Genomic DNA, 14,195 nt, shown 5'->3' with positions numbered 1-14,195 from the left:
CTAAATATGTATACAATTTTAAACTTAATATACAAGTATTAAAAAATAATGCAAGTATATGCACAATATGCATACAGTACAAATAGTTTAACGGCATATATCTAGTACAAATGCGAAATGATTAATCAAGAAACAGCGGATCCGTCATAGTGGTTTAATTACAATAATAAACTGAGTTTGGACAAGCAATTTATGCATCTAAAAAATAAATCGACTCGCGTCATTTTACACGTATTTACATAACAAGGATTACAATGAAATTTCTGTCCAATATGTGCAAAAACACAAATGCTGACGTAATTAACATATGCGCCCCAGGGGTGCGCATTGTGCGCCTTTACCGAGGTGTCATCACATCATGTTTCAAATCATAAGCTCATATTATGTTGAGCGAGGAATCCTGTCATGAAAAGATAAACTACACAAATTTCTCAAATGTATGTAACCCGTATGTTCTGAATATGTTAAAGCTGTTCGCCCAAAAAATGTTTGATTGATATTAAATGTCTGATGCCATCTTTTACATTTAAGTAGCCACAATAAATGTCCAAATTATTCACTATAAGTGACAAACTTGACGTGGGTATATGATCCCTGTATCGAATAACTTTTTGTTATTCAAATCTAGAATAAATCTTTAACTCTACTTCTATGTGCCTATTTTGTGCTAATAAATGTCAGAATAGGTTACTAAAAAGCGATCGTGTCATAATTCGTGAAACATAAAACCGTCAACAAAATGAAATATGAGAGCATACGTAATGTATATATTCCCAGTAGAAGAAACTCTGAAAATATTCGTATTCTTTTAGGATTTTTTCTTCTCCCCTTTAGGACTTGTCATTTCTGATCTAATTTCTCCAAACGAAAAAAAAATGAGTTAATATATTCACCAACTACATGTGACATGTAGTGCCAAACAAAATTCATTTCTTTTAAGAATAATGAAAAGAAAATGGACTAAAACTGCGGTTACAAACATTAAAAGAAATACGGGGAACATTTTAAACAAATTGAGCAAACTTACGAAATAACATTTGTAACAAAATGTAGATTTTTCTTTTTTGCGAGTGTTATTCAAACTTAGATAAGACAACGTGTATGCATCGGTCCTCAGGTAACTCCCGTTATATTTTAGTTTACATCCTTTTTTGATCTAAGGGCTATATAACGAACAGATAAAACCTTTTCATTTTTTCAATACCGCTAACATATACCTAACGTATCTATCATTTGGATGAAACAATTCAGAGACAACTCAGGATTTTGAACTTTAAGCCAGATTTGTAGCAGGTAAAACCCGAAAAAGTCTTTGAAATGTACTCATTATATTTCTCTAAGCTTAAAGAGAGAAACATCAAATTTACTGTTGTAATTAAGAGACGAAATAATCCGTGTCGGCATTTCTTCTTTAAATATACATTTCAGTTATCCTTAATGACAGGCTCCGTTTTCTTAAGTATATTACTATTTGCTTTTAATTGCAAACATATGACACCGACTTTCAAAGCAAGAATGATTTGGTGGTGTGTAAAAATAATTAGTAAAGACCTTGCCCTTTCGTCGCACTAAAACCATAAAAACGGGATATACCATAGCATTGCATAGAAAGATGTTAACATCAGCAGATCAATAGAAACGGAGAACTGCTTTGCGGTATTTTTTTTCTAGGATGTTGTTATTCTGATAATGGAAATTGAATTTATTCTACTTTCAGTGATCAAATAAAAAGTAAAAAAAAAAAAAGAAAAAAAGAAGTGACGTAAACCAAAAGGAGAATCCGGTCTTCAAAATTATGACCTAATTTTCGGAGGATTTAGAAAAGAAAGAAAAAAACTCTTTAAACTAAATGCCTAAAACCTGAAATAAAAAAGTAACAAAAGCGTATATGAAAAAAGAGAGATCTTGACCGTCCGTTTGTATACATCATAGAATCACAGCTGTCAAACCATTTGGCCGAGGAGAATAGCTTGACCGCTGCTATAAAAGCTTGCTCTCTTTGGGAGAACCTACTCATCTGGAACACGACGCTCAAACACGGATCAGCTGATTTTAATGTTCAAGATGCCGGCGAATGTTAATTCCGTTTTTTATATCATAGCTTGTATAGTGGTTGCAGTTTTTTGCACCGTTCTACCTCAGACAATAGATTCAATGGAGGATTTGGAACACATTGAGACCGGCAACATTACACAAGAACAGATTTTGAGTATCTTATCTCAAAACAGCAATTCACCAGGCGATTCAGATGGATTAAATTCAAATCAGAGTCGGTGTCAGACTTGCAGGATAAGAGAGGATCAGAAGAGAATACGAATTGAATCAATCAAGAACAGAATTGCACATGCATTAAAACTGGACGTTCTGGGTATCCCCAACATAACAGAAATACGGATACCAAAAGTTCCGTCATATCAAAGGTTACAAGAGAGATATGCAATTCAAGACAGAGTGAGTGAAATGCAAAGTGATGAGCCATACACGTACGCTGATCAGATCGAAGACGAGGAAGATGAGTTCGGAAGATCAGAGAGGACGTACATATTTTCCGAAGAACGTAAGTTTTGTCAATATTTTGCCTTTTGATTTGGTTTAAATTAAGGTTTAATCAAGCTATATTCAAATATTGATGAGATTCATCCTCCATAATGACACCAACAACTCAAATAAATTAAAGTTGCATCATTTGTTTTAGCAACAATATCATATTTTTTTATACACAATTAACGATTTTTTAACCTTACTTCGTTTTTCAGCATTGATAAATATTGTGTAAAGTATCCTAGTCTTTTATTTGTTTATTTATCTTTTTATTTTTGTATGGGAAGGGATAATTTGAACCCTTAAATTATAGCATTGCGTTCATATTTCTGTAATACAATTTCTTTTTATTAAACCACGTGCAATTTTTCATGGCAACCATACTAAATTGTTTTAATTTTAAATATTAAAATAAAAAAAATAAAAATAAAATGCTATTTGTAATAATAAAATGACAAAACCCATATCCATATGAAAATATATAGAAATGTTTAAAAAAATATATAATAGTTTGGAAATTAAAAGAATACACCTGTAATAAAAAAAAAAAGGATTTATTTGCAGGCTATCAGACAATATACTTCCTCTATTGTTTTTTTAGTTTAATAACAAAAAATCATATCACAAATATTAAGGAGTTTAATATAAAATACACTTTTAATCGCTGACCTTCAACCTTCATTTTTCGTAGATGTAATATTATCATTATTAATTAAATGTATATATTTGTTGTTACAGCCCCAGTATCTCTCGACATCGTAACTCCTAACGCAATATACTTTAACATGCCTTCAATGGAGAACAGAGACGTGTATAAAGCACTGTTATGGGTTTACATAGCCCCCCGCAGTCATTACGACTTACCCAACAACGTATCCGAGATATTCCTGTACAGGCTGGTTCCACCAGGAAAACACGGCGGCCCCCCTGTCAAAAGATTTCTCAAGAAGAGGAAAAGACCGATTTCTAGCACCAGTGGTTGGCACCACTTTGACGTGTCAGACATTGCACATCGCTGGGCTTCAAATCCTTCCTCAAATCTTGGACTGGTTGTAGAAGCTTTTGATGCTGAGAATGAAAATTTGATTGTCATGCCACCTACTTCAGGAATAGATGAAGGATATGTAAGTAATTTTCGATGACTCGTGGTGAAGATCGCTCTTTGTATTCACATTCTGTCTTTTTCTTTTCTCCTTCAGGCTGCTATTTAGAAACATGTTTAATTTCTTTTAAAATCCAAATCTTGGCAATAAGTGTGTCATTAGGTCAAAAGTCTATCTTTTGTTGATAAAAGGGGGAATTATTAACATCATTAGAAATTCTTGTCGGTGAAAGCAAAAGAAAATTGCTTGGTCTGCACTTTTTTGCTAATAAATCCCAAGTGCATTGTGACCAGGTGGCAGTCGACCTATAAGAACCGAAAGTTGACATGTGGATATTTATGTACATTTCTACTTTTGGTGTACTTTAGTGAGCTATAATAGGAACAGCTGTGGCTTATTTTCTATTTGATTGAATCCATGATATATCTTACACAAATGTTTATCATTTTCTTTTTATTAAAGGTCTATTTAAAGAAAATGATATTTGCTTATCCGATTTTATCAACAAACCCAATTAAAACACTTGTTCCTTAATTCACAATAAAAAAAAAAGTACCTACTTAAGTTAAAACAAAAAGGGGAAATAATCCGCATAATAACTCGATTAATCAAAGAAAAATTATTTTAAAAATTGAATTATTTTTTTTTTTGCAGGAACCCAACCTAGATTTGCGGACAACAACAACAGCAACACACAGTCGGAGAAAAAGATCCACTGGACTAACCTGCGATGAGCAAAATCAGTTTGAAGCGTGTTGTCGTTATCCTTTGACCGTCAGTTTTTTAGAATTTGGTTGGGACTTTGTCATTGCTCCCAAATGGTATGACGCCTATTATTGCGCTGGAGAGTGCAGGAACGAAGGAATGAGCAATCACGGTCACTCATCAGTTGTTCAACAAGTACCAGAGTCAAGAATGATCGGAAATAATCCGGGTCCGTGTTGTTCACCCGTCCGAATGTCTAATCTTAGAATGCTGTATTTTGATCATACCTCTAGATTACAGCTCACAACCCTTCCGCGTATGAAGGTAGTTAGGTGTGGTTGCTCTTAAAAGAGATATTGTCCAATTGAATTGTTTTTGTATGAGTTGAATTTATGGATCTAAGATCCACAAGACTGAAAGTCTTTCAGCGTGAAGTTTATTATAAGTTTTCGTAGAAATATCGAGGTATCCAGCCTTTTTCTACATATCGACACGTTAAAATATTTTTAACATGAACAACTTCTTGAAGATGACCTTTTTGAGAATGAAAATATGAAAAAAGACAGTTAAGGTTTTGACTAAAATCATTCTCTTTCGTCTTTCACCTTCAACGTTGGTGCGTATTTAAGAATAGGGCAAAGGATAAAGATATGAACATAACTTAAAGGCATGTTGTTCAGTATTGAAATCCGTTACATGATCTCTTGTGGAGAGTATTCTTTGGTGTTTGTTTTTTTAAAAACAAGGTAGATTTGAAGTTTTATACGATGTGTTGTGGTGCTTTTTCGTAATTGTGCTTTTTGTGTTGTGTTTTGATTCCATTCAATGTTATTGTTAATGTACAGCTGTTAAATTGTAAAGCACTGTGAGAAATACATTTGAATGTTTGTGCGAACAGCTTTTTAAATATGTTGATTTTCAATTGACGCGCCAAATTTTGGAGTTTTAAATGTTTTTTATTAACATGGCTTTTGGTGCAATCTAGAATATAAGAAAGTCTCTTAAATTGTTTGTTACTGTTTTGCATTCCAAGAAAATGTGATTACATTTTATCTCCTTCAAAATGTTTGAATGATGTGCAATATATAGAGTTAGATGATACGTCTATTCTGAATAGAAAAGCGGAACATTTTTATGTATGAATGGCAAATTTTGTAATTGTTGCAAAATAAACTGCACATTTTTGATGTGCCTAAACATTATGAGAAACTGTGATATTCAAAATAAAGAAATGCGTATGTATATATTTTTGTTGTGACCTTCCTTTATAAATAAACTTGTGTTATAAATACTTTTTTTCATATTTTAATTACATATGACAAGCTTATTTTGTAAAGATTCAAACAATTCATGACGATATTGCCAGGTGATAATTATCAGAACAATTTAATGAATAATGAATTGATTGAAGTTTATAAAAGATTCTTGTTGCAAAAATAGGCTCTTTACTACAGTCTAAAAGGAGAAATAAAAAAATTAAATGAAAAAAAATGAACATCTTTGAATTATAGTTTATATTTTTAAAAAGATAAAATTTAAGATTAAGAAATTCATTTAGCTGTGTAATCTAGCTTCTCTTGCAATATCTAAAATAACCTTCGTCAAAAACGGCTTGGCATCGCCTATACCTCCACTGTCAATGACAGCCATGGACAGAACACAATCTGATATCTTTTAATTAAAACGTTCTAAACGAGTGTTTGATACCGACATGCTCTAAGGTTGTACCAAGAACTAAGAGATACATATGTTACTATGATTAATTTTCAAGAAGTCATAAGACAGAAATTGGAGAGGAAAGGTGCAGACCAGCATTATGAAATAACTTGATACGAATTAAAAAAAATAAAACAAAACAGTAAATTTATGAGGGCTTCCAATTCGAAAACTCACAACGTAGTGCAATAGGTCTAAGCATCAGTTACTGATCTGAAGATCATGACCTTGAAACCCACTGTTATAAAAAAAAATATTTTTTTTTTACCGACTGAAACATGTCGGTAATTATACAATTAAAAGACATTTGAAAGATCATTTTAAAGATTTAATTTTTAAATTTAAATTTTAAAGATCATTTAAAACATTTCGCTATCAAGTAAAAACAACGTATAAGCAAAAAATCTGTTTTTAATCAAAACAATAATAGATAAAAGACAAGCATGAAAATAAACTTAAAAAAATACACCTATTAGAATGGGGAATTATAAAAGCAGATATGTTCAAATAATACAGTAGATATGTATTTCCAGCCGATTTTGTCTTTCTTTACTTCGTAAAAGTGCAACATTATGAAGCGCTAATAACGCGTTCTTAAAATTGTTGAAACCCTTTTCAGTGGTTAGAAAAACAATGGCATAAGACTTAAAAATCGACAAATAATGGAAACATATTCACATTTTTTTCTACATTTTATGATGGTTTTAGTCTCATGCTGACATACAAGTTAAAGCGGAAATCTGTTTTCTGACATCAACCAGGCACAATATGTTTGAAATACAATTTTAAAATACTAATATTTCATGTCGAATCTCAATCGGGAAATATATAGGTTGGTGGTTTGCTATTGTCAATCACTACGAATTGCTGCAATAAACACAATTTATTTGAACAGAATGACAAACTTACTGACAGTCGACCGTCAAGCTGAAGTGTTATAGTGACATTTCTTACATGCAGAAACTACTTTACATTAGCAGCTAATAATATATTATAGCCTCCATATAACCACTGCTCTGACGCGCCAAAACCATCATGTCATTTTATCAATTCAACATTCATGATATATAAAAAATGCATACGAAATGTCCATATAGATGACATTTTTCATATAGTGGCGTTGATAGAAACGTGAAGACCTGAAGGTCAAAACTATATATGCTATGTAGGTAGAACGCGATCTCATTTTCCTAACTGAGGACATAAATGATGTACGTGCATATTTTTCTACTTGTCATAATTTTAAAAATAGATTTATGTATCTTATGATTCTTTATATTACTTCAAAAGTTAAAAATAAATGAGGCAAAAGAAGATAAAAAGAGGTTTTCTATCTTTAACATCCTATTCAAAGCCTTACTAGCACGAAAATAATGAAAAAGATGGCTTATAATTAAGACGCAGCTGGAAAAATGAAGTTTTTGTTGTAAAAATACTTCAGTGTTGGTAATTTTCTAAAAGAAATATTCAGAACTACATTTACGTACGGTGTCAAAAAGAATAACGTAAAATGGGCGGAGTAACGCGAGAGGCAAACATATTTCTGAACAGCAAGGAAAAAACTACCCGACATGTATAACGTCAAACGTCATTATTATGATATACCTTGAAAGAAAAAAATGAGCATCATTTAATAGTTTTAATAAAATTGATTTTCCCTTGCCTGATTCATAATAAAAGTTACTATTTTGCAAAAGAAAAAAAAAGCAATTGCATATTTGTAAAAATAAATATTTTGTTTGAAAATTTTTAAGAGAACTCGATTTCAAACGTTATTTCAAAATACTTTGCCAAAAAAAATCTTTTGAACATAAACCTGTTTTATCAGCTTATACCTTCATTCAATCATATCGACCTTTTCTGAACCACTAAAACTTTATTACCTGTTAATTAACGATAACAGAGTTAGGTTTCAGTTGAAAAAGACGAGATGCATGTTTCAATCGATAAGCTCTATATTACGTCAGACACCAAGTATCTTAATTACGGCTGTCTATCAATGCACACTGCATGAATCATTTTTTCGCATGTATACTCTTTCAAAATATGCGCAAAAGTGTTCATTTCTTTCATTGTTGAAATCACTGCTCGTTTCTTTTGTCATTTTTCAAAATCCTTCGAAGAAAATGAATGTGAGTTAGCAACAAAAGAGACTGAAGGCGTCAATGGATTTTTTATTGTTATTTAGTGCCGAGTTTTTAAAGGTTTTTATCATTTATGATCGACAAAAGTGATTTTTTGTTGTAGACTTTGGGCCTCTGTGGATCTTGACCGCTGGTATAAAAGACATAGAGCGTGTTCTTTCTCGAGACAGACACCGAAAACAATCAGCTGACTCAAAGTGAACGATGTATTCAAACCTGCTCTCATTAATTTATACGTACACATATTTTACAATGCTAGCATTCTGCACGGTGATACCTCGAAGGAACCTGGATATAATGGAACAATATGGTGTTACCGAAGAGGAATCGGAGCAAATCGCTAACATTTTGGATCAAACCCCAGAGTTGTTGAACGGATTTGATGGTTTAAATAATACAGAAAACCAGTGTCGACCCTGTCGTATTCGTGAGAGCCAAAAGAAATTAAGATTGGATTCCATTAGAGCAAAACTGTCTCACGCTTTAAGATTGGACGTTTTAGGTATACCAAATGTAACACGAACACGATTACCAAGAGTTCCATCCTATGAAAGATTACAGCAACAATATGAAAACGAATTAAATTTGAATGAAATGCAAAACGATCAAGCATATTCATATGCAGAACAGCTAGAAGATGAAGAAGATGAATTTGGTAGAATGGAAAGAACCTTTATATTTTCTGAAGATCGTAAGTATTAAGTATACTGCAATTACAATATTGTGCAACATGACCATGAAAAACTTTCATTTTTCTTGCGCCTTACAGTACCAAATAACTGATATGAAAAAGTTGTCGCAGGTTGTACAATAAATGTTTTTATATTTTACCACCGAGGAAAGACGATAAATTTATTAACCAATTTTATTGTAAAAAGGGGGTACTTTGACAGCTACAATTTATTTCATTTCAGCACCAACATCATTGGGAGTAGAAGCACCAAGCGCAATATACTTCAATATATCTCATATGGAAAACAGACGTGTGTACCAGGCCCACTTATGGGTATACATCGAACAACGAAGACAATATGACTTACCACACAATGTAACGGAAATGTTTCTATACAAATTGGTTTCTCCTGGAAAACGTCTAGGACCACCAGTCAAAAGGTTCATAAAAAAGAGGAAGAAATCCATTGCAGAAACTGCTGGATGGCATCAATTTGATATCACTGAATTGGCCCATTCTTGGGTAACCGATCCTTCTTCAAACCTAGGGGTAGTTGTAGAAGCCTTCGATGTAAATAATGAAAACCTAATTGTCCTTCCTAATGGATCTGCAGGCAGCAGTGGATATGTAAGTTGCTACCGATACTATGCATTAAATTGGTCAGAGCAATCTTCTATATAATCAGATTTGATAGTTTTTTAAGGTTGGCTTAGTTTTAACATTCCAATGCTGTAATTCATGCAGACAGGCATGGTAGCATTGCATAATAATATGAATTGAATCTGTTGGTCTCATATTGACACAAATCAAAAACTGCATAAATGCAAAATACTGTTTAGTATATTACTAGATTTATTCAATGAAACATGAACTAAAGAAGAGTACCAAACAGAAAATGTATCTAAAAAGCTTTTAAACTCATTTTCCGTAAAAATCAGTGACTCAACCAAATGATATCAAGACTTATATTTAGGAAAGCTTGGTAGTGATCGTTTAATTATCTGATAAAGTATTCAAATATTTATATGAAGAAACAAAATGTTGACATATGTATAGACATTTAAACTGAAGTATATGGGCGCAAGACAATCTATTATGCCTTAACTGTTAAGTTAATGGTTAACTTCATGAAACTCAAGTTACATTACACCTGGCAAAACATGTAAAAATAAGTATTTTTGTACCCGTATAATGAACCAATACAATTGCTATTGTTTCAGAGAAATCGTATGTCTAAGGTCAATTTTATTTGAATCTTATGAAAGATTTATTAGTACAGGTGCATGGATTAGTTCTAAATACAAAACACACACAATGGTTATATATAGCAAAGATTACACGAAACGCCCAAAAATTACACAGTGTTGATTTGTCAAAAATAATATTGAATAAATTTATTAAAGTTTTGATAACTAAAGTGCATGTAATTGGTTTCTATTTAAAGCAGTTAATAGCAGTACTTGGACATGAAATCATAACATCTATCCACCTATTATGTTTTGTATCCATGTTATCTTAAGATAAAAAAAAAACCAACAACACCCGCCTTAGCAATAGTAAGATTTTAACCGCCCTTTATTCATAATAAGAAGGGATAATATATATATATATATACTAGTTAAAAGTATCATAAAAAAGAAAAAGAAAGAAAAAACATTTGGCTCACATATATGCAAAATCACCAGTTTTTAAAATTTATTGCTTAGGAAATACTATAACTATAATACGTCTAAATGCAAAGAAATATAAGGTTTAAATTAATTTTAAAAAAATTTAAAATAAGAAATATATCACTGACATGTAAATTTATAGAAAAATATACAATATATAATAATAAAACGCATTGGTAATTTGATTACAGTTAGGATATGCGTTTTGTATTGATCTAGAATTATACGACTGTTATACCAGTTTCACGATTAATTGTTTCATGTCATTCATTGTTGTATCATATTTTGTATCTCTGACATTTGTTGAGCCCAAAATCCTGATAATTTTTGACTCGATTGTTGATAAATGTTATTTTATCAGATTTTTCCGATATCTTATGTATTTATATAAATCGAATATTTCTGTTTACTCAATTTTGGTGAAATTTACGTTTCATCGTTTACGTTTTCAAACAGAAAATTTATTTCGATTTAAGAAGTTAATGCATTGTTTTAAATTTCATAAATCGTGGGTTTTTGTAGGAACCAAACCTTGACTTCAGGACAACAACAGCCCTTCATGAGAACAGAAGAAAGAGAGATACGGGTATTGACTGCAACGAGCAAAACCAATTTGAAACGTGTTGTCGCTATCCTTTAACAGTGGATTTCGAAGAGTTCAAATGGGATTTCGTTATCGCGCCGCTGCATTACGACGCCTATTACTGCGCGGGAGAATGCAGAAATGAAGGTTTGAGCCAATCTGCCCATGCTGCTGTTGTTCAGCAGGTTCCCGAATCGAGCATCATTGGAGGCAGTAACGCTGGACCATGTTGTACACCTGTTCGGATGTCAAGTCTCACGATGCTTTACTTTGATCACAATCTTAGGGTACAATTAACGACACTGCCAAAAATGAAAGTTGAACGCTGCGGGTGCGCCTAAGTTTTGTGCTGATTGTTCATTCATTGTATTTGTGTGTGATTTTTGATAATACAGATTTCTGTTGGTGAAATACGTAGTGCTTTCATTTGAAGAGTAAAATATTTATCTTGTTTGCTCTTCTTTCGTTCCACCAATAGTTTGTTGAATAGGGCATTTTTGAGCGGTTTTGAATATACACGAAACTCCATTGAATGATCTCGATTTTAGATTTGTAGTGTTTGTGAAAATTTGTCTTGCCAGACGCTACTGTCTGCAGAATATTGAGACAAATCGTATGATTTTCCTTACTTATGTATGTTTTTCGTGGTATTTACCGTGTTATTAATTCGTATATGTAATGTAATGTAAGCTATTGTTATTTTGAAAGGTGTTAACTGGGTGCCTATAAGACTACTTATTATTATATGTATATTTTGCATTTGAGTAGTATCGATTTAAATACATGTTTATTTTTCTCTAAAACCATTGCATTCCATATATTCTACAAAAACCGCCATCTTAACAAGTAAAAGACTGACAAATCATTTACTGATGCTTGATGAAAAATGTCATTTAAATTCATGCACAAAATGTATGTGCCTAAAAGAAGTTCTACTGTGATAATCGTTATGAAAATAAAATGGCTTTTGTTCTTTACGTTTCTTCGTTATTCCTATTTTGTGTGGAAAATCATCGTTAAAGCTAGAAATATGAATCAAAATTGGAAAACATTGAGAGAGAGAGAGAGAGAGAGAGAGATACAGACAGACAGACAGAATGAGAATAAAACGATAAAATATAGGCGAAATTCCCTAGCGACAATGAAGATTATTGTACTAGAAAACGACGCACCAACCCTTGTCATTTGAGTTCATATATTTTACAACGTAAGCGGTTGATTTCATTCTTTTGACGCGTTGCACTATATATTTGTTTAATGTTGTACTCATTCAACCTCATTTTTCCGGTAATTTTCTTCTCGGAGGTACAAAGTTCGGGGTTTATGGCACGTGTCCTTCAAATATAAGAGTTTTCAATGCATTCACATTGAACAGGATTTGTATTTGCTAATCCAGGGGGTCTTTATTTGTTCTTTCTGATAAACATTGAGCGGCGAATGATTTATAACGCCTGTATTCTAGACTTTATACAGCCTATAAAATTGTTGCTACAAAGACATCTTATTTCTATAGTAAAATGTCAAAAATTTCGAAAATATACCTAATATCTTGATAAAATTGGTAAGATAATTATTATTTTATACAGCAATAATCACATATTCAATATTAGAAATATAAAAAGGACCAAGTAAAAATTGTTTTAAATTCTTTGTCGTTTTTCAAATTTACGAAGATGAAATAGGGTATTGTAAAAATTTAACGAATACGTTTAAAAAAAAATGTTAGCACGAACATTCTAGATTGTTCCCTCCCTAAAAAATAAAGAATATCACGAGTTTATTTTTGATACCTTGTACAACAGCTACTCCATTAAAATCAAGACTGAAATGCAATTATCATTTTGAAATGAAGAAGAACAATACAACCATCGTCTTTAACACTGTAAAGAGGTTTCAGATTTCGCAAAAAAAGGATAAAATTGAAAAACCATTGAAACCTGTTTTAACGACAACAGGTTTCCTTTAAAAATCAACAAACTGATTGAACGAGATACTTTAAAGATGTGCATCTTATTCTTAATGCCAGACATTAACATAATAACCTACAGACGGATTATATTCTGCAAGGTCATCGTATTAATAAAATGATATCTGAATCTTAGCACTGACATTTGGACCAATGAAAGGAAGGTTCAAAAGTGCACCAGACAGCAGCCTTACTTGATATCAAAAGATTTAACACTTATAAAACTGGGTCAGAAAACCAATGGAAATACATAAATCAAAATATAGCAACGTTTTCAATTTCTCGTAAAAACTTTTTCGAACGTTTTTGTACTTGCTCCTGAATATATATTTAAATTTTCCAAAATTTTATAGATTTTATTTTGAACATGGTTTACAAGAGGAAACTAGAGGTGCTGTGAGCAAGCTCACAATTGATACCCCCCGCTAAGACAAAAATCATAATGCGTGTATTTTTCGAATTATAGAAAATTGTGGATGAATCTATTTCACCGTCCATTTTCTATAAATAACAACTCTTCTATTTTTTTAAACTGTTGGTCAAAAGCAATATTTGTGTGAAGTAAGAACATTCAATGCTTCTCCATGAGATAATGACCAGACACGAATTTTGCACTTTTTCTGCCAGTGACCTTGACCTTGCCCAAATGACCTTGGGTCAAGGTCATGACACATCCTTTGGTCCTAAGCAATATTTGTGTGAAGTTAGAACATACAATGTGTCTCCATAAGAAAGATAAGGACCGGACACGAATTTTTGTATTTTTTCTGCCAGTGACCTTGACCTTGCCAAAATGACCTTGGTTCAAGGTCATGACACACCCTTTGGATTTAAGCAATATTTGTGTGAAGTAAGAACTTCCAATGTTTCTCCATAAGAAAGATATGGACTGGACACAAATTTTGTACTTTTTTCTGCCAGTGACATTGACCTTGCCCAAATGACCTTGGGTCAAGGTCATGACACACCCTAAGGTCATAAGCAATCTTTGTGTAAAGTAAAAACTTCCAATAATTCTACATAAGAAAGATATGGACCGGACAAAAATGTTGTATTCATTCTGCCAGTGACCTTGACCGAATGACCTTGGGTCA

General features: G+C 32.2%; 1 protein-coding gene across 1 annotated transcript; it reads left to right on the top strand.

Moving 5' to 3' along the window:
* The first annotated feature begins 1,615 nt into the window (after positions 1-1,615).
* On the top strand, positions 1,616-12,112 carry LOC105337024 (uncharacterized). The gene is made up of 6 exons (XM_066073603.1): positions 1,616-2,557; positions 3,280-3,665; positions 4,299-4,694; positions 8,411-8,900; positions 9,124-9,509; positions 11,075-12,112. The coding sequence occupies exons 1-6, from the start codon at positions 2,056-2,058 to the stop codon at positions 11,474-11,476; spliced, it is 2,562 nt and encodes an 853-aa protein (XP_065929675.1). The 5' UTR covers positions 1,616-2,055; the 3' UTR covers positions 11,477-12,112.
* Positions 12,113-14,195: the final 2,083 nt, after the last annotated feature.

The sequence above is a fragment of the Magallana gigas genome, chromosome 10 (genome assembly GCF_963853765.1).
Source record: "Magallana gigas chromosome 10, xbMagGiga1.1, whole genome shotgun sequence".
In the NCBI taxonomy this organism is placed as follows: domain Eukaryota; kingdom Metazoa; phylum Mollusca; class Bivalvia; order Ostreida; family Ostreidae; genus Magallana; species Magallana gigas.
Note: the sequence above shows the minus strand (reverse complement) of the source record. Positions and strands in the feature narration are given on the sequence as shown.